At 41.8% G+C, this 19,607-nt stretch overlaps 1 protein-coding gene across 1 annotated transcript in view; it reads right to left on the bottom strand.

The window, feature by feature from the left end:
* GALR1 (galanin receptor 1) overlaps nt 1–19,607 on the bottom strand; it is a 103,994-nt gene that overhangs the window by 83,175 nt on the left and 1,212 nt on the right. The window contains exon 2 of the mRNA XM_030190099.1: nt 3,971–4,036. Coding sequence (XP_030045959.1) covers nt 3,971–4,036 — 66 coding nt within the window. The remainder of the gene's footprint in view (nt 1–3,970; nt 4,037–19,607) is intronic.

Raw genomic sequence — 19,607 nt, 5'->3', positions numbered from 1 at the left:
GTCCATAAGCTATTATTGAGACAGACTTGGGAGAATCCACTGCTTATTTCTGGGATAAGCAGCATAGAATCTGTTTTACTGTTCTGTGATCTTGCCAAATACTTGTAACCTGGATTTATGTTCTTATGTTTTAAACTACCACATTTACACCGGCCATATACATGCGCATGCTAGTATTCTATATCATATTTGGCACACAAACATGCCATTATAGAACATTAGCTGAGCGCCCAAAATTTAGGACACCTAAGTTTTAGCATCCCTTATTGAATTGACCCCTAAGTGTACATAGTGTATGCTCTTATTGACAAATGATAGTTATTTAAAAGGACTGCCCACCCTATTAAGAATTAGGGTTAATGGAGTGGAGGAGTAGCCTAGTGGTTAGAACACCAGCCTTGATAGCCTGAGATACCCAGTTCAAATCCTACTGCTGCTCCTTCTGATCTTGGGCTAGTCACTTAACTCTCCATTGCTTCAACTTCAAATTAGATTGTGAGTCCTCCAGTGACAGGGAAATACCCAGTGTACCTGAAAGTAACTCACCTAGAGCTAATACTGAAAAAAAGGTGTGAGTAAATAAATAAATAATGTTAATTAGTGAAAATGCAAACACTACAGATGATGAGAACATCCTCACTGCAGATATAGGGCTTTGTTCATGGACTCAGTAAAGCAGGACATATAACTTATTGAAAAATTAAGAGGTTTAGCTACAGTGAACTGGAGCCCTACAGATAAAAAGAGAAGATAATGTACTGCTTCCTTTACCCCTAGCAAAAATTAACCCATTTTGGAGTCATTATTCTGAGACAGAACTCTGAGATTCTCAGGAACTGACTCCTTGAGCAAATTGTTACACAACATTTTGACTAAATTTTCCACGTATAGTTTAGAATTCAGAATTTGAATGCTTTTTTTGTTTCCTTTAAGAGCAGCCTTAGCAGCAAACACTTGCCATATTATGAGACACCCTCATTTCAGCATAGCACTTTTTAATTATTTTTATAAAATATATCGAATACAATCACTCATATGGTGATAATAGGAAAAAGAAAGAAAAAGTATAAAGAAAAATCTTTTCCATTACAAGTAGAAAATATAACTAAACTGAGCATTCGTTCACATCACAAGGAAATAAATCAAAGATATCAGGCAATCTCTATATCATAAAAGAAAATTGCAACTAGAATAAAGAACACTGTCCTTTAACTGTAAATGGCGCCCAAATTTGGGCGCTGAAAGAAAATAAGCACTGAACGCTAGTCTATAAATAGCACTCTGACTTGAGTGCCGATTATAGAATTAGGATCAACACCCGACTTACGGTGCCAGGATTTACACCAACTGAAGCCAGGTGGAAATCCTTGTGTATAAATTAGTCACGGATCCCTTGAATTGTATAATACTGTGCACATCTTTAGAGAATGCCCCTGACCCGCCCATGCTTCTCCCATGGCCATGCCTACTTTTCAGTTGCTGGTGTAAATGTGGTAGTTGCCCACATGCATCTTTATAGAATTACGCTTAGCAAGATGCGCGGGTAAATCCAAATTATTACCAATTAATGGCAATAATTGATTGCTAGTGCCCAGTTATTGGCTTGTTACTCAATTAAATTGTGCATGTGCCCAAATTTGTGTGCCATAGGCATTCGTGTCTATGCTTGATATCGGATAACACCAGCGTTTGTATCTCTTATTCTATGAGAATTCTGGAGGCACATATGTATATGTCAATTTGAAGACCCCTGAAGAAGGCCGGTTGGCCAAAACACAGACCGTGTAGGGTCCTAATAAAAAGATTTTTTGTGCTCTTACTCTTTGCAATTTGTATCTGGTCTATCTTGGTTATCTTCCGTTCTTTTTGTTGTTCCATAATTTTGAGTGCCATACATAGAATCTGGGGGGGGGGGGGGGGGTGATAGTGTATGCAAGGTTTAAGCATAGGTCTTCAGAATTACAGCCAGACAAATGTATAAAGAAAACCCCAAATTCTTTATTAACACAAATGCTGAAGCCTGTTCCTACCCAGTTACTACCAAATTAGTTCAGGAGCCCTTATCACCACCACAATGGATGGTGGTAAGAGTTCCACACTGCATGGTCACACAGTAAGAGTTATCTCACCGCGTGATCATTTTTTTGGGCTTTTACTGGCTGCGGAAAAAATGGCCCTGATGTGCGGGAAAAATAGCCCCCACCGCTAGCGCAGGGCCCTTTTTCCCACGGCTTGGAAAAAGTACACCTCAGGGCCTCTTTTACAAAGTCGCGCTACCGATTCCCAGTGCGGCAAATGAGAGGAAGCCCATTCAATTCCTATGGGCTTCCTCTCATTTGCCACGCGGGAATTGGTAGCGAGGCTTTGTAAAAGATGTCCGAAAATTGTCAAAGCACACCATCGGTTTTTGCATTAGAACACACTAACATTGAAAAAACACACCTGATCTGAAAAACAGCTGATTGAAGAATGACACTGGTTCTACCCTCCCTCAAACTCACCCAATAGCCCTACTGATAAATGAGCTCACTCCAAAAGTATCTAAATAGCAAAGCAATAAAAGTTTTAGTATTGATCAGTAATATTATTGCTAGATCTCAGAGGTTCAGAGCTAAATCTCCACAGACTGCTCCTGTATGGACCAACTTCTCTTTCATAGGTCAAAAACCTAATGCTACTTTAAATTAATGTTAATTCCATTCATAATAATTAATTTTTATCCATTTTTAAATTATTGCCAATTTTTAAAGTCATGATTTTTAATGTAGGTTACAATGATTTCTTTCGTAGAAAATCAGTTCTTCAATTACTATAAAAGCTCATCAGATGAGCCACATTACAATGTACAGCTCAGCTCTGAAACTTAACTTTGCAGCCCACAGCAAATAACACTCTTAAGGCCCTGTTGCCCTGTTTACTAAGCCGTGTTATAGGCGCACTAACGTTTTTAGCGTGTGCTAAAAATTAGTGTGCACTAACGCTAGAGACACCCATGGGTGTCTCTAGTGTTTAGTGCGCGCTAATTTTAGAGTGTGCTAAAAACACTAGCACACCTTAGTAAACAGGGACCTTAAAGAATAACACCTGGCTTAACAAATTGTTAACAGCACTTAGATTTATGACTTTATAGTTCACAGCATTTATGACATTATAACTCAAACGGGGTGGGACAACTGAAATGAGGAGCTGAGGGGAGAGATGCCAGACCTGGATGCAGGGGGGGAGAGGTGCTGGATCTGGATCTGAGCATGGGGGGGGGGGGGGGGCGGGTGCGCTCAGATCCAGAATCTCTCCAACCCCCACCCCCGCACCTCCACGCCGGGTCTATCATCTCTCCCCTCAACTTCTTACCTGTTCTCCAAAGGCATCAGCAGGTCATGGCAGAAACAACGTTGAATGCTACCTTTCCGGCCAGGAGGGCCTTTCCTCTGCCATGTCCTGTCCATAGAGAGTTGCATCAAAGTGGCAGGACGTGGCCAGAGAGGCAGCTTTCAGTGCTGTCTCTGCCATGACCCGCTGCAACCTTTGAATGACCTTCCCCCAAATTCTCACAGCCCAACTGCAGACCATTCACAGCATACCAATATGTACAGCGGTTGAAAATCACTGATCTAAGCCAACCCTTACAGTGATTCAGTCCCCAAGAACAACCTGTATATTTAACTCTCCTCCTTCCTGAACAAGTTCTATGAACTGCTTGGGGTCAAAAGCAAATAATTCTTGTCATCAAAAACTACCAAACAATTACAAGAAAAATGTTTTTTAAAAAGTGACACCCAGTGCTAAAACTCCAGGTTTCAAGGCCAAAAATTGCTGATGCCGCTTCTGTGAATTCTTAAGTAAATCAGGAAAATCAGCATAGAACTGTTGCCTGGACATTTATCTTATGGTAATAACATAAATTGCTCTGGTTCCTGTTAAATTAATAGTTTATGATAGCGGAAAATCAAAATACAAAACCAAAACTTACCTTTTTCTTTGATGCTTCTGACTTCTTTGACAAATTTCTTAACTTTTTATGCAGATGGTTTAGGACCTGGAAAATAATATCACATAGATGTTAATTGACTTAAAAAATGTTCATATTCCAATTTGATTTGCAGTAACTAGCTTAAAAAAGACATGACATTTGACGGAGAGCGGCAATTCTATAACTGGGTGTCTATATTTATGAGACACTTATGCATGTAAATTTACAGAATACTAGCACTTATGTGTGTAACTGACACTTATTTATTTATTTACTTATTATTACATTTGTACCCCGCGCTTTCCCACTGGAAGCAGGTTCAATGTGGCTTACATAGTAATAGGGATTACAGACTATTGATAGAGAAAATATAAGTATAGCCGAATAACAAAAAAAGATAGGTAGAGAAGGGCAAGGGTGAAGGGAGTAGGAGGGGTATAAGCAAGGGTAGGTGAGCGCTGGAGGAGGGGTAGAGGAGGCGGGAGGGGGATGGGATACGGGATAAGCATAGGGAATTTTGGTGGGAGAAGTAGTCTGGACATTGTCGTAGTTTCCTGGATATATGTTGGGTTATAGAGTTCATAGGATTAGTTTGGGTCATTATGATCGGCTTGCTTGAACAGATGGGCTTTTAGTGATTTCCGGAAGGGTAGATAGTCACTGATTGATCGGATAGATCTGGGAAGGGCATTCCAGAGTTGGCTGCCAAAGAAGGAGAAATTGGATCCATAATAGGTTTTGTATCTGAGTCCTTTGCAATTGGGGTAATGTAAGTTGAGGTAAGTTACCCCCAGATTCTATATGGGGACCAAAGCTGCATGTGCAATTTGGTCATGTGACCAAATTGCATGCACAACTTTAACAAGCCAATTAGCACTGATAATTGACCACTAACAAGCAATTATCAGCACCAATTAATTCATGCAACTTTCTAAACCTCCTATATAATAATTTGCACATCCAACGTTCCATTGCTGTCTGGCTGCCTGGGTTCGTAACATCTCATGACGTCAGCCAGCCTTCAGCGTTCCATTCCCCCTCACTGCCTTGCCCTTGTGTCAAAACGTAATGACGTCAGAGTGCGGAACAGTGAGAGGGAAGGGAACGCTGGAGGTGAGCTGACGTCAGAATGTTACCAACGGAAGGGAAGCCAGCCAGAAAACAATAAGGTACAAAGGAAGAAAGAATTGCGGCACATTGAGGGGAGGGCAGGGCAGAGCAGAGCAGAATCGATGGACATGGATGGGATGGGATGGGATGGGATGGGATGGGAGGAGAGGACAGGACAGGAGAGAAGAGAATTGGGGGACACGGATGGGAGGGCAGGGAAGAGAAGAATCACTGGACATGGAGGGGAGGGGAAGGGGGGACAGGGGAGAGACAAAAAATTGCTTACAAGAGAGCCTTTCTAGGGCCCGTTTCATTGTTGAGGAAACAGGCTGGGTTCCACTAGTATTCTATAAACCACATCTAACTTACGGCAAGGTTTATATAATAGTGATAACGCATTTTTTTCGGCACCAAATTTTTTTTAGGCGCCGTTTATAGAATCTGTTCCTTACCTGCTAAAGTTCCAGAAGGGTGCCTAAGCACTAAAGTAGCATAGCATGCAAATTCAAGGGCGCGTACACATAGGCTAAGCTAGGGATGTAGCCAGACCTTGGCAGGAGGGGGGTCCAGAGCCCAAGGTGGGGGGCACATTTTAGCCTGCCTCCCCCAGCCGCCGACCCCCCCGCCACTGACCCTCCCCCACCACTTTCAACAAACACCCCCCCCCCCCGATGCAAACCCTCCCCTGCCACTTTCGACCCCCTGCCACCACCACAAGGTACCTTTGCTGGTGGGGGTCCCCAACCCCTGCCAGCCTTAGCCTTCTTCAGCGCCGATCTCTGGTGCATTCACTCACATCACTGATCTATGTATGCTGTGAGGACTCACAGCACAGATCAGCGAACTGAGGAAATGCGCCGGAGACTGGCGTAGAAGAAAACTAAGGCTGGCGGGGGGGTGGGGATCCCTGCCAACAAAGGTACCTTGCAGCGGCGGGGTGTCAAAAGTGGCAGGGAGGGGGGTCAAAAGTGGAGGGGGCCAGGACTAAATATGTGGGGGCCCATGCCCACGTGGCCCCACCTAGCTACGTCCCTGGGCTAAGCATGGGCAACACATAAGCGTGTCTGCCACTTCCATGTATAACTTACAGAATACTGTAAGTTACGCACATCCCCACCTCATTTACCTGACTGCTAATACGCCAGGTACATAGATGATGCAATTGCAGGCGTGTAAAGGTAAGGTGTGCTGATACTGGGTTATGCTAGTCTTCCATATCAGAATCTGGGTGCCATTATAGAATAGGCTGTCACCGCACAGCAATGAGGCACCTAAATAAAGGTGCCTTCTTATAGAATTGCCCCCATACCCCCTAATTCTATAAAAGATGCCAACAATTGCATGTTCAATTTGCGCACACAATTTAATTGAAAAACAAGCTAATTAGTGATAATAATTGGCTTTTTAAAAGCAATTATTGGAACTAATTAGATTTAATTGGCATTTACATCCATAAATTTAGGCATGGGATTCATGCTTAAAATTTACACATGATCTATTACTAATCATTTCTGTAGTGCTACTAGACATACACAGCACTGTACACATTATCCCCCGGATTCTATATAGTATGCCTAGAGATCCACGCCAAATCCATGTGTATTCTATAACTAGATGCGTAACTTCATTGGCTTAACAAGCCAATCAGCATTTTTAACAACACTTATGAAGCAATAATGAACACTAATTGGCAATAATTAGAATTTATGCACACAACTCATTAAAGGCTTGGATTTGGTCGTTTTTGAGATGGGTATCCTCGGTTTCCATTATGGCCGAAAACCGGGACCGACCATCTCTAAGATCGACCATCTCAACATTTAGGTCGACCATCTCTAAGGTTGACCTAAATGTTGAGATTTGGGCGTTCCCAACCATATTATCAAAACGAAAGATGGACGCCCATCTTCTTTCTATAATAGCGGTTTCCCTGCCCCTTCAAGGGGCCTTCCTGCGGGGATGCCCTCAGGAAAACTTGGGCACCCCGTTCGATTATGCTCCTCTTTGTATTCCTCTCCAATGCTCAGAAAAGAGCATTTTCTACATATTTTTATTTTTAATTTGTGGTTACTTATTCTATGCTTCATGAGGGGAAGCCTCTGTTCATGTATGAAAAAAGTTGGGTATTCTGTTATCATCAAGTGTCTGTGTAGGACTAATCTGTACTAATCCGCTTGTTTGTTTTCCAATAGATGTATTAATGTTCTTCTGCCCACTGCGACGCTCAAGGTGTTGTTTTTTTTCTAGGAAGGACCTTGTGTGACCCCATGGAAGTCTGCTTGTAAAGATACTAGATTCTACGGTCCAACTTGTTAAGAATACTTTTTACTTTGTATTTTAAAAGTAGCTTTGAAAGCTGTACTTTATTACTTTTACTTGAGGTGTTTTTGCTGTTGTTGTTGTTGTTGTATTTTGGATAAGACTTTCTACTTTTACTTCACTACTTTTGAAGTCAATACTTACACTTTTTACTTATGTACTTTTAAAAAGTAAACAACCCCATCTCTGGTTTTATACCAGATCAAAGGTGTGGATAAAATTATAAAAAGAGGAGGTTTTGGCTGTGGCTTTACATGTGCGTTTTCTTCTAACAGAGTTTTGTGTGAGGGCAGGACTCATCACAGCTACTTTTTATTATATGCATTTATACCAGGTGCTCTGAGAAGGCATTATACTGAGGTGTTATGTTATCGGCAGACCTGTATTACTTTACATGCATACCTGCATATATTTGTGACCTCTGATGCAGGTGATTTGTCGCCGAGACACGGCCCATGTTGGGTCTCTTCAATAAAGAACTTTTCATTGTCCTGCTCCTGAAGGCCCTTATGTGCTTTTCTTGTGTGCTTGTTTGGTTTATGTACTTTGGACCCTTTCACATTTCTATGCACATGGGCAGGGCATAGGTGGAACTTCCACTTCCACTCGTAATTTGTAGAACACTGTAAGTTACATGTTAAAATGGTGTATTTAGGCACACACATTTATGCCTACTCTTGACATGGCTCAAGTGGACATTTCTAAATGTAGGCAAATAGTTGACAAATTATTCTAGTATTCTAGACTGCAATCTGGGTGCCCAGATGCCATTTTAGAATTCGCGCTCAGTGAGCTGCATCCAGGTCCCTCACTTATAGTGTTCAGTTATGGAATTTCTCCCTAGAATTGTACCTGTCCCCTATGAGTATTGTTCTTTTGTATTTATGCAGCACTATACATTGTTCTGGTTTGTTTATTTTTTTCATTCCTCAAGCTTTTTATGATTATTTTCTAGTCAGTCTACTTCTTCAGGCATGTCCAACTCCCTACAGGTCTTAGTATCATCTTCAAACCTCAGTTTCTAACCTCTATTGTTCATAAGACATTGGATAAAACTGACCACAGGAGAGCTCTCAGGCAGGCAGCTTTCTATCCCTTGTTGTCTATCACTCAACTAGTTTTTAATTCAGTCCAACAACTTAAGGCCTAGCCCCAAGCTCTTCATTTTACTTCTGAGCCTCCAGTGCAGCTAGTATTGAAACCTTTGTTAAAATCCAAGTACTTTTTTTTCTTAGGTTCCCTTCTGTCTCATTACCTATCAGGACCAGAGGTATATATTTATAGATCCAGCACATTTGGAGAAATGTAAGAAGACTGGAGATGTTTCTGTGGCTTAGAGACAGGGAAGGTTGGGGGAGCTGAAAATAGTTTTATTCTCTAATGTTGAAAGCACTTCAGTTTTTGCTTTTTTTTCTCTCCTCTTGTTTTTCTTCATTTTATTCCCATTTCCCTTCCATATGTTGGCAAGTTTGAAATTGCTTGTTTGTTTCTTTTTGAAATGTAATGAATTTAAAATTATAAAGAAAGAAAGAAAGAAATCCAAGTAACCACCATCTAATCATGCCCTGGGTTTAATTTTCATGCTTTTTATGGGTGTCCTTAGTGCTGAGGTACCAAGGAAGATGCTGGAAACAGAGGTTAAGGCAAATTATAATGTAGTAACACAATAAATGATGGCAGATAAAGACCTGCACGGTCCATCCATTCTGCCCAACAAGGAGGCCAGAGCCATGCCCATCACTCTGTGCAAGGTATAGTCATTCATGATTAAACACTGATTTGCAATTTGCCATCATGCCAACCACATATGGGCAATTAAATGTGATACAGTCTTGGGACAATATATGCTATAACCAAAAGTATTGCTAATAATATTTGACTTGATAATTTCAATATTACGATGTCTTCCCCTGGCTTCCCTCATGTCCATCTCAATAACAGACAATGGACTTTTCCTCCAGGAACTTGTCCAAACCTTTTTTTTAACCCAGATATGCTAACCACTGTTACCACATCCTTCGACAAGTTCTAGAGCTTAACTATTCTTTGAGTGAAAAAAATATTTCCTCCTATTTATTTTAAAAATATTTCCATGTAATTTCATTATCACCTGGGCCTTGTACTTTTTGAAAGAGTGACAAATTGATTCACTTCTACCCATTCTATACCAGTGTTTCCCCAAGTCCAGTCCTGGAGTGCCCCGTGCCAGTCAGGTTTTCAAGATATCCACAATGAAGATGCATAAAAGAGATTTGCATATAAGGAAGGCAGTAAATGCAAATCAAGTTCATACATATTCATTGTGGATATCCTGAAAACCTGACTGGCAAGGGGTACTCCAGGACTGGACTTGGGAAACACTGTTCTACACCGCTCAGAATGTTATAAACCTCAATCATATCCCCCCTCAGCCATTTCTTTTCCAAGCTGAAGTGCCCTAATCCCTATAGTCTTTCCTCATATGGGACATACTTTGTAGACGTCTGTCCAGCAGTAGCCTTAGTTCCCAAATACTGGAGTTGCCAAATCTGCATCTATCTTTTGCCATTTGTGAAACAGAGATCGTAGAAGTCTGTCCAGTACTAGCCTTAGTTCCCAACTACTCTTGGCCAGCATAACATTTCAACAGTGTTGCAAAATCTACTGCTGTATTTTGCAATTTGTGGGACACAAACCATAGAAGTCTGTCCAGTAGTGGCCTTAGTTCCCAAATACTGGAGTTGATGAATCTGCATCTGTATTTTGCTGTTTGCGAGACACAAACTGCAGAAGTCCATTCAGCACTGGCCTTGGATCCCAACTACTTTTGCCCAACATAACATCCAAGCAGCCATGTTTTGCTTCCTTACACTTTCTGTTTAAGCATCTGCTGTGTTTAAGCCACACATTGTTAAGTTCACTCACCCTTTTTGACTCCACCACTTCTACTGGAAGGACATTCCAGTTGTCCACAACCCTCTCAGTGAAAAAGTATTTCCTGATGTTACTCCTAAACCTACCGATCTGCAATCTCAATTCATGTCCTTTAGTTCTACCAGCTCCACATCTTTGGAACATATTTGTTTGTATATTAATAGCTTTCACGTACTTCAATGTCTGTATCACATCTCCTCTACCTCTCTTTTCCTCTGGCATATGCATATTCAAATACATGTCTAGCAGCCCTATTCCCAATTGGCATGCGGGCATGCTAGAATTTCTAAATCTAAATGGCATCCACATGTAATGCATGAATTTAGAAAGGCTATGATTTACATGTGTAAGCCCCAGCTATGTTCAGATATCATCATCTTGAAAAGGGGCACATTAGGGACATGCAATGGGCAGTGTACATACAGAACTGATTTCACACAGCACGTTAACATGCTGGGCGAGACATTTAAATGTCAACATTTACAGCTCCTAAAAAGCCTGAACAAATACCTACCTCACTAGTCTTTTAGGTGGAACATACATGTACAAATCGCTAGCAGCACCTGTAGACTTTACACATGCAGGCGGCTGTGAGCCAGGGATACACATGTATATTCAATTTGCCACCATTTGCATGTCCTTTCCCTTGTATTATACACAACCCTTTTACACGTTTCCCTCTTTCAGGACACTTCTATATATATCTTCTGCATCAGGTTTTTTAATTATTATTTGTATATTCCTCGGTGCAGGAATGTGCTGATTTTAATCTGATCTACATATACAGACCTGATCTTCTAAAATTATCGACACATTTACACGTCAATGTTGATTTTTTTTTCATCTACAAAGGGCTAAATTCAGTAAACGGTGCCCAAATTTGGGTGCTAAAAAATAAGCACTAAGTACCATTCTATAACCGGAGGTCAAAGTTGGGCACTGTTTATAGAATAGTGCTTTGCGCCAGGATCCGTGACCAATTTTGGGTGTGAAGATTTACACCAACTGAAATCTGGTATAAACCCTGGCACCTGCATTAGGCACAGATCCACTGAATAACAGTGTGTGTAAACTCTAGAAGCACTCCTGACTTGCCCATGCCCCTCCCATGGCCACACTCCCTTTCTGGATTCGTGCATAAACACTTATGAGTTAATCTGAAGAGCATAAATTCAAATAGTTCCTAATTAGCACCAATAATTGACTAATAGCACCCAATTATTGGCATTAATTGGCTTGTTACTCAATTGCGTGTGCAAATTATACATGCACCCAAATTTGTGTGTGCAATTTTAAGTGCCATAGCATTATATAGAATTAGGGGGGAAATGTATAAAGTGTGTCTGTACACTGTTATTTTTGTAAATCACATGAAAACAATTTCCATACCAATGATGATTTAAAAAAAAAAGCTTTAAAAAAAAAAACAATTTCTGGTGACAATTGAGCAGCATATATAACTGATCATTCACACTCAGAAAATCATGAAGGAAGAAAATATCCCCCTCCCCCCATCTCCTTCACCCTCCACCACTTGTTTAATCCTCTGTGCTTGTTTAACTCAGTAATGGAAATTGATTCTTTTTTTTTTTTATATATATAAAATCTTATACACCACCAACTGGACAACTGTGTAACTCTTCATTTTGCCTCTTACTTTGACATTCATTTATAAGATATCTGATTTTTATTTCTGTTTGCCTCTTTTAAATACTGTCTATTTCAGACAACATTCATTTGTATCACTTGCTTTAAGCACTTAAAAAAAGATGATATACTTTTCACTTGTCCTTTACAATATAATTCACGTTACTTAACTTTTTAGTCTATGATTCATTGTCTGTGGTCTTATGTTGATTACCGTCATGCTACCATTTATGTTTTATTACACTTTTTATATTGCAATTTATATGTTTATTATGTTTATATTTGTGATTATTTATATCTGTGCAGACTCCTGAAACTGACATGTATGTGCTGAAAAATAGTACCATGTCAAGTCATCATCATCAAATAAAAGTTTTTAACTACATATCAAGACTCCTTGGTTTATTTTGAAGAACCTGGTCCTGTTCCCACTCCTTAGCTGGATTGTGGGATCAACCAGTGATTACCAGAGACAGTGGTCAACACAGTTAAGCATAGGCTAAGTCTGAGTTATTTGAACATTCAAAATCCATTTACTACCCTTTTCTGGCTCTTGGGACACACTGAAACGAACTAAGCTGAGTAGCACAACTTGTGCTCTCACAGAATAGCTGGCAATGAGTTATGTGATGAGCTGACAATGTTCAAGCAAAGAATTCACTAGGTAAAAAATGAAGGGTCTGATATTAAAGAAAAAACACCTGAGGCTAGATATTCAAAGCAATATAAACTGCCATTTAAATCACTTGGTCAGGGCTAAAAGGTGATATTCAGTGGCACTTAACCAGACAGAACCACCGAATATTCCCACTAACCAGCAATCCCCTAACGGGTGATGTTAGGACCGGCCCAGGGGTGGAGTTTGGGCACAGCAGTGGTCTAGCCAGTTAATGGCGATATTCAGTTCACTACGCAGTTAGGCAACTGCATAAAGTTAAGACAAAAAAAAGGCTGTCTTAACTTTGGAGCCCTTTTACTAAAGCTTGGCACGTACTACCAGACATTAGCATGCACTAAATGCTGCACATCCTATTTATACTTACAGGCCATGTGGCACATGCTAAGCTTAAGTAAAGGGGACCCTTTATGCAGTGAGGTTACCCAAGCACCAGTCTGAATATCAGATGGTGCCCGGTTAACCTGTAGGCAGTAGCCTATAAGGCCCAGTGGCCCCAACTTCTGATCCCCCATCCCACCGCACCCCAGAACTTGAAATAACCCTTTCATGATTTCCCCCTTCTCACACATCTTTGACTTCTCCTTTGGCTTTTACTTTGTATTATTAGTCTCCGTTTTGTTTTTATATAGCTACTATGCGTATGCATGTTTTACTTTTTTTTGTCATGTATTTACATTTGATATTATCACTGTTGTTTTAATTAGTTGTCATTTATATGATTTTATCCTTTTAATTTGATTGTTTTAATTATTGTTATTTGCTTATTTTATCATTTTGATTAATTATTTTCATTTCATTCTTTTATTAGTTTTTACCCCTGACGCAGCTGTAGGGCGAAACATGGCCACATGAGGTAATGGGGTAATTGTATTAATAAACTGCCCAGCGCTTCCATATTTACTACTACTACTACTTAACATTTCTAGAGCGTTACTAGGGTTATGCAGCGCTGTACAGTTTAACAAAAAGGACAGTCCGTGCTCAAAAGAGCTTACAATCTAATGGGCGAAATGTCAAGTTGGAGCCGTCTAGATTTCCTGAATAGAGGTATGGTGGTTAGGTGCCGAAGGCGACATTGAACAGGTGGGCTTTAAGCAAGGCTTTGAAGATGGGTAGGGAGGGGGCCTGGTGTATGGGCTCAGGGAGTTTATTCCAGGCATGGGGTGAGGCGAGGCAAAATGGGCGGAGCCTGGAGTTGGCGGTGGTGGAGAAGGGTACTGAAAGGAGGGATTTGTCTTGAGAGCGGAGGTTACGGGTAGGAACGTAAGGGGAGATGAGGGTAGAGAGGTAAGGAGGGGCTGCAGATCGAGTGCATTTGTAGGTTAATAGGAGAAGCTTGAACTGTATGCGGTACCTGATCGGAAGCCAGTGAAGTAACTTGAGGAGAGGGGTGATATGAGTATATCGGTCCAGGCGAAAGATAAGGCATGTGGCAGAGTTCTGAATGGACTGAAGGGGGGGATAGATGGCAAAGTGGGAGGCCAGTGAGGAGTAAGTTGCAGTAGTCAAGGCGAGAGGTAATGAGAGAGTGGATGAGAGTTCGGGTGGTGTGCTCAGAGAGGAAAGGGCAAATTTTGCTAATGTTATAGAAGAAGAAGTGACAGGTCTTGGCTATCTGCTGGATATGCGCAGAGAAGGAGAGGGAGGAGTCGAAGATGACTCCGAGGTTGTGGGCAGATGAGACGGGGACGATGAGGGTGTTATCAACTGTGATAGAGAGTGGAGGGAGAGGAGAAGTGGGTTTGGGAGGGAAGACAATAAGCTCGGTCTTGCCCATGTTCAGTTTCAAGTGGCGGTTGGACATCCAGGCAGCAATGTTGGATAAGCAGGCCGATACTTTGGCCTGGGTTTCCGCAGTGATGTCTGGTGTGGAAAGATAGAGCTGGGTGTCATCAGCATAAAGATGATATTGGAAACCATGAGAAGAGATTAGGGAGCCCAGGGAAGAGGTGTAGATTGAGAAAAGAAGGGGTCCAAGGACAGATCCCTGAGGAACTCCAACAGCGAGAGGGATGGGGGTGGAGGAAGAACCATGAGAGTGTACTCTGAAGGTACGGTGGGAGAGATAAGAGGAGAACCAGGAGAGGACAGAGCCCTAGAATCCAAATGAGGACAGTGTGGCGAGAAGTCAGTTGTAATTGACAGTGTCAAAAGCGGCGGACAGGTCGAGGAGGATGAGGATGGAGTAGTGACCTTTGGATTTGGCAAGGAACAGGTCATTGCAGACTTTAGATAGTGCCGTTTCTGTCGAGTGTAGGGGGCGAAAGCCGGATTGAAGTGGTCTGCTCATTGCTTGCTGCTACATTGGTGTGCAGATCATCACCTCTCTTTTTGTCTGCTCATCCTACTTATACCTACAGGTCACATGACACATGCTAAGCTTCAGTAAAATGGACCCTTTATGCAGTGTTACCCAGACACCGGTCTGAATATCAGCTGGTGCCCGATTAACCTGTAGGCCGTAGCCAATAAGGTCCAGTGACCCCACATTCTGATCCCCATCCCATCCCACCGCACCCTAGAACTGGAGATAACCTCTTTAAGATCTCCCCTCTAACCCAACCCCTGAAGAAATTCCAAGCCGACCTTGACTCAAGCCCCCCACCCTATTCCAATAGCCCCCCCCCCCCAGACCTATGTTTGTGGGTCCCTGGTGGTCTAGAGAGAAACACGCTGGAGTAATGCCAACTCACTCCTATCTGGTGCAGCCTGCATTTCAAAATGACTTGAAGTACCGTGGAATATTGAGTGGTCAGCACCTAAATTTATGCTACTAGGCTCCTAAAAGATAAGGAGTCAATGTGTTTTTGATGCTTGTCCTTATTATTTATATGATTCAGCACCTTCAGAGTTTATAGCCTGGTTGTATACAACACGATCAGATCTATTCAGAAAAGGGCATTTTCCTAGCTCTTTAGGAGAGATCATTTTGACACATATTGAGCAATCCTACTCAGAATAATTTTGAACCATCAAACATAGACCAATAGCCGGTATCCTGTTGTTCACAAAAATGACTGAAAGCATTGTCGCATGCCAACTGACCACTTATTTGGAAGATCATAATATTCTCCTACTTAATCCACTTTTTGTAAAGATTTTAGCACAGAGACCCTACTAGGGACTTTGCTCTTAGAAATACATATGCAAATAGCCCATGGTTATCAAATGCTGCTACTACAAATCAGTCTATCTGCAGCTTTTGACTTGATAAATCATGACTTGACGCCATTGGAATATCAGGAAGAGAGCTTGCCTGGTTTATAGATCATATTCAGTTAAATGGGCAAATGTCTTATTTCTGACAAATGGAAGATGAGATGTAGAGTCCTTCAAGGCTCCCAACTCTTCCTGATCCTTTTCAAAGTAGTCATGGCAAGAAAAGTAACAGGACATCTTATACCGATGATATTACCTTATTGATTCCTTTTGAATCTTCCATACAAGCTGCTATACCTCAGAACTGTTTTACTCTAGTTGAGGAATGGGCAGCCTCTGTTTATTTTAACTGAGCACAGCCAAAACCAAGTTAATCTGGTTTGACCCTCCTGCTATACCAAGTCCATCGCCTAATATTGTGTTGAATGGAGTTGAATTTGGGTTTGAATCATCCCTATGAAAATTGAGGGTTATTTTTGGCTTGAACTGAACCATGAAAGCTCAATTAAATAGGTTGATTCGAAATGTTTTCTACAATCTGAGAATACTTAAGTGGGTAAAAGATTATTTTTCACATGATTACTTTGTTCTTCATGCCCCAGCTATTGTGCTCACTTCCAAGGAATATTGCAACCTTTTCTATACCTGTTGTACTGGGAGGTTTTTTTTATCCATTTTCAAATTTTTAAAAATCCTATCACCAGATTACTTTTTGGTGCTCGACACAGAACTTCATTGGCTGCCAGTTCGCGCACGCTGTTTGTTGAAGTTCTGTCTGGCCGATATTCAAAGCAATTTAAGCAGGCAGGAGCCTATCCTGCCTGCGTTAGGGGCCCTTGTACTAAACCGCATAGGTGCCTACACGCACCCAAAGCATGTCAGTTTGGAGTTACTGCCCGGCTACTGCATGGCCCTTGCGGTAATTTCATTTTTGCCGCACATCTGCTACACGCACCAGAAAATAATTTTTATTTTCTGGCGTGCAACAGAACCTGGTTGGCAATCATCATTCTACGTGCATAGATGATTACTGCACGGTTACCACATGTGACCTTACCACTAAATCAATGGCTGGCGGTAAGGTCTCAGACCCAAAATGGACATGCCAATTTTTATTTTGTTGCATGTCCATTTTTGGCAAAAAATTTTAAAAAGCCTTTTTTATAGGCATGCTGAAAAATGGATCTGTGCACACCCAAAACATGCGCCTACACTTCCGCAGCCCATTTTTTCGGTGCACCTTAGTAAAAGGGCCCCTAAATTGCTTAACACCACTTAAGTGGGGATATATATCAGCACTTAACCAGAAAGTGCCATTGAATATCCCCACAGACCGCCCAACAAAAAGTAGGCAATTTTAGTGTTTAGAGAGATATCTGTGCTAAGTTATAGCTTTCACTTTAAAGTTTAAGACCAAGAGCTCATCTAAATGGATGAGTTTAACTCTGAACTGGTTGGTGGGCTGTGCGGCCTGTAATTGCTGGAGAACTTGGGAGAATTAGAAACTTCGCAGGCAGGCAAGCACAGGAACAATGTGGAGGGGGGGGGGGAGGTGGTGAAGGGACCAGAGTTGTGGATTTGAAGGGTGGGGACTAAGACCCGGGCAGGAAGATTGGGTGGCTTTGATTTAATTTAAGTTTCCCAGTGGAAAGAACTGATGGGATTGGTGGGCAAGCCAAAGGGAATGGTCCCCGGTGGCTGGCCTATTTAAGCGAGCCACTTCCGTGTAGCAGGGCTTTCACCCTGCTCCTCAGAGGCGGCTTTCCCGCCCTCCCTCCCTCCCTCCCTTTCTGGAGGTTTTCAGAGGGGCGAGATGGGGACTTTGCGGCAAAGGTTGCTCGGTTCGGGGAACGATGTTGCAGTGGGCAAACATTCAAGCTATGGAGCTTAGCTCATCAGGGGATGAGCGTTTAATTAGGAGCTAAGAGCAGACTGGCAAGAGGGTTCATGGAAAGGAGGGGCACGGAGGTCCATGCCATATCCTTACACCCTAGCTGTCATGGCAGGATGGTGACGTGAAAAGGAATTGTATCCAGTATGATTGAATTACTTGTTTATTGTTCTTGTTATGGTTATATTTGTTATCTTTAATAAACAAAGCTGCAGCCTATTTACTTCCAACTTGTGTCAAGGATAATTTATTATAACACTAGTAAAAAAGGCCCGTTTCTGTTTGAAAGGAAACAGGCGCTAGCAAGGTTTTCCTCTGAGTGTGTATGTTTGAGACAGTGTATGTGAGAGTGACTGTGTGAGAGAGGCTTCTGTTACTGCTGCTGTGCATTCCCCGTGTTGTGCTGATTCGCTGCTCCCTGTATCGTGGCTCCGCCCCTCTCCCTTCTACTGGCCAATCTGGTGTGGGTTGTGTGACATCACTGTTATCTACTACAACATGATCCAGACCATCTCCAAGGGATCCACGGATCCAGGCAGCTTCAGAATGTTGGAGGTGAGAATTATTATATAGGATTATTCCTTAATAGGTTATGTGCTGCTGGGAAAGAAAAGGGGAAAAGGGAGGGTGGGGGAGTGGGGGGCTGTAGAAGTGTAAAGGGTGGATGTGTAAGTAGTCTGGATGGGGATCAGTTCCAGGACTTTAAAGTTAATAAAATGAGAAGATATGCTAAATAAACAAACCAGTCCTGTTCATGATTATAGCTAATAATACTTAGTCACACTTCATTTCATTCGAAATGTTTGTGATATGAGTCAAGGAAGTGGAAGTGTGTTTTCATTACCCACCAAAATGACACTGGGGACACCGTAGATAAGAATTACAAAGGTTATGTGAGATATAACTTAAATACTCTCTGCACCATGTGGCAACCCAAAGAGATATCAGAGCAAAAGCCACTAAAATAAAGCAGCACGATAAAGGCAAAGATCTAGGGTGGCCACCTCAGGGCAGATCGATCAATCAATCTGATCCAATTTATGTTTGCCCTTGTGGATGCATGGATTTGCAGCTCTGACCTCCTCTTTGAGCAACATCAGAACTCCAAATCCATGCATGCAACAGAGTAAATGCAGAAATGGATCCACCTGGGATGAGGTGACCTAAGAATAGCAATCCCCTTCCTCCTCATTCCTAGGTATGGTAAATTATTGAGTCTGATTATCAGAATTCCAAACTCTGCCCTTTTCACGGGTCACACAGCAGAAAGAAAAAAGGAAAGGAAAGAAAAACCTTCCTCACATGCTTAAACACCAGTACCATTTGGATAGGACATCTATTGGCAGTAACTACCCTACCTGGATCTGTACAGCAGAGGAGAAATCACACTGCTGTGCTTGGTGGGGATTATTTATCTGATAAACCAGCCTGCTACCATTCAAGGATTGTTCATGATTTACAGGAGAAGCAGAAATCCTTGACCAAGCCATTCCACGTGGAAGGAGCAATGTGCAGAATTAAAAACCTTCTTCATTTAATTCCTTGGTATCATTAATTTGGAGGACTGTACACATAAGGCATTTTAATGCCTTTTGGTAACAGTCACTCTGCTCATTCCTAACAGAAAATCTTTCATTGTAGGGCACCAGAGGAATTTAGCCAACTTGCGTAACATAAGAGCGATATAATTATTCTCTTGTAGACAATAAGGGGAGTTTTTGGCACAAACTTCAAACATTAAAACATCCACCCACAGAATTTACTACTGTTGTATGGTTAGTTGATGCATTGTGGAGAAGGCATCTCTGTGTGGATAATTTATCCTTTTGCAAGTTTGGTGTGATGTCTCAGTCCCACCAGTAAACTTCACTAAGCCAAGTCAAAGATTTTCAATCACTCCCCGTCAGCCAGTTGTGAAA

This window comes from Microcaecilia unicolor, chromosome 1 (genome assembly GCF_901765095.1).
Source record: "Microcaecilia unicolor chromosome 1, aMicUni1.1, whole genome shotgun sequence".
In the NCBI taxonomy this organism is placed as follows: Eukaryota; Metazoa; Chordata; class Amphibia; order Gymnophiona; family Siphonopidae; genus Microcaecilia; species Microcaecilia unicolor.
Note: the sequence above shows the minus strand (reverse complement) of the source record. Positions and strands in the feature narration are given on the sequence as shown.